This window comes from Loa loa (genome assembly GCF_000183805.2).
Source record: "Loa loa unplaced genomic scaffold supercont3.985, whole genome shotgun sequence".
In the NCBI taxonomy this organism is placed as follows: Eukaryota; Metazoa; Nematoda; class Chromadorea; order Rhabditida; family Onchocercidae; genus Loa; species Loa loa.
Window position 1 is genome coordinate 3,675 of NW_018109165.1, and position 2,159 is coordinate 5,833.

Here is a 2,159-nt window from a genome sequence, read left to right on the forward strand (position 1 = left end):
AAAATGACGACTAAAATGACGACTTCTAATGTTTATAAACCGGTTTTGGAAAAGTAAGATAGATGTTCACATCTGAATTTAAGTAATCAATAACTTTTTATTAAAAGAAGTAAAAGTTATGAAACATTTTGAACCCAATAGTTGTATCACTTTAAAAATAAAATTAAAAATTGGAAATCGATTACTTTTGAATTAGTTGAAAAATGTAAACTTTAAACAATTTGCACTTTAGAGAAAAAAAACGAAAAATAAAAATTGATAGAAAGAAATGTTCGATTGTCATTACTAGGAAATGGAAATATTTATTATTTATAAGAGGGAATTCTTACTGTAATAGTTTCAAATTAGATACGATAATATGATATATCATAATCAAACGGATGTAATTAATGGAAATTTTTAAAGTGTCACGTTCAAGATCATACGAAAATTGGTCGTATCAAGCAGTGATATGAGGATAAATTATATGATATCAATAATTTATATCTGATTAAATTTATTTTACATTCTTATTTTCAAGGAAGTCAAGTAATATATCCAGTAGAATGAGTGGTCGAATAATGTCCATTCCAAAGAGAATGGCCAAATAATAAACCAGTGGTTTGAATTTATTTCAAGAAAGGAAACATTCGTTCTTTTATAATGAATGAATAAAAAAGGACTTGTCATCTAAGAGAGAGAGAGAAAAAAAAACGGAATTTTAGTCAAATGAAATGCTTCTTCATCATATTTTTGTCTAATGTCAACAAATGACCAGTTATTTTATTTTGGTCGATATGATTGACAAAGAAGCCACGTGCATTATACACATAAATATATATACGCATACACAAACATACACCCCCATACACGCACATACACACACATATACATGCGTACACACACAATTGCACACATATACACACATAACATACACGGACACACATACATATATACACGTACATGTACAGATATACGGTCGGTAAATCGTAATAGGCGTATATGCGAAATAAATTATAATTCGTTCAGGCAAGCAAATCGAATGAATTCAAAACATCCAGTTGAGGCTTAGAAATTTTAAGATGGCAAACGATGGCACTAATGATGAGATTTTGATCAGAAAATTGATATGATTCAGTTGATTAGATCAATGATCAAACAGTCCTTTTTAAATATATTATTTTAAACTATTTTTTAAAAATATATTGTTTTAAAATCTTTTTTTAGCTTTCTCAATAAAAATAAAAAACTGAAAAAAGAATGGAAGGGTTTTTTCAACCAAACTGCGGCATCTTTTCCTTAGATAATTTTCTCTTTCTTTTCTAGTTTTCATTCCCTATCCTTCAACTTATCAATGCTTGCAAAAAAAAAAAAAAAAACAGTGAATGGGAAATGGAGTGACTTGCAATAAGTGGCATAAAATGCGTAGGAAATAGAATGATATTCTTCTAAATCTACCGTAGTGCATATGATAATTGCTGTACAAAAATCTTTGATAATCTGACGTCTTGTCTAATGTTCTGCGACAAATTTGTCTATTGATTTCTGTTACTTCCAGAAGTAACCAAAATGGATTTACAGTATTAAAAGTGAAATCACTTCAAACAAGATAAATTGGCAGTAATCAAAATGAATTTGTAATAATCGCAATCAATTCATAGTAATTAATGGAAAGTCCCAGTAATCGATATGAATTTATAATTAATGTTAATGTTTGCAGTAACAGTAATATGAAACTGATAGTTGTCGTTTTTGTTACAGTTGTGGTAAAAAGGGATCTTTATAGAATTGACTTTTAAATATTAATTTTTAAGCTTAAATTTTTAAGTTTTTTTACATTCAAATTAGGATTTCTAGTTCTTAAACCTAATTTTTGATTATCTCATTTTTAATCCGAACTATCGATAATCAAAAAGAATTTACAGTAGTCAAACAAAGATTGACGATAAATAAGCTGAATTCACAATAATCAGAAATAAAAGGGTAAATCAATTTCAAAGCAATTTAGTACGAATCAAAACAAATTCAACATTACAATATTCACCAATTAAAAAAATATATATATATATATATGATTTTTTTTCTCTCCAAATACTCCATGCTTTGCTTCATTTTAAAACTTTGCAACCAATTCAAATTAAATTACAATATAAAAATATTTCCGTATTTGCTTATCATTC

General features: G+C 27.1%; 1 protein-coding gene across 1 annotated transcript; it reads left to right on the forward strand.

Moving 5' to 3' along the window:
* Positions 1-749: 749 nt before the first annotated feature.
* On the forward strand, positions 750-961 carry LOAG_14631 (hypothetical protein; the record flags this gene model as incomplete). Its single annotated transcript, XM_003150126.1, has 1 exon — positions 750-961. A coding segment is annotated over one exon (210 nt), but the record flags the coding sequence as incomplete, so codon positions are not given.
* Positions 962-2,159: the final 1,198 nt, after the last annotated feature.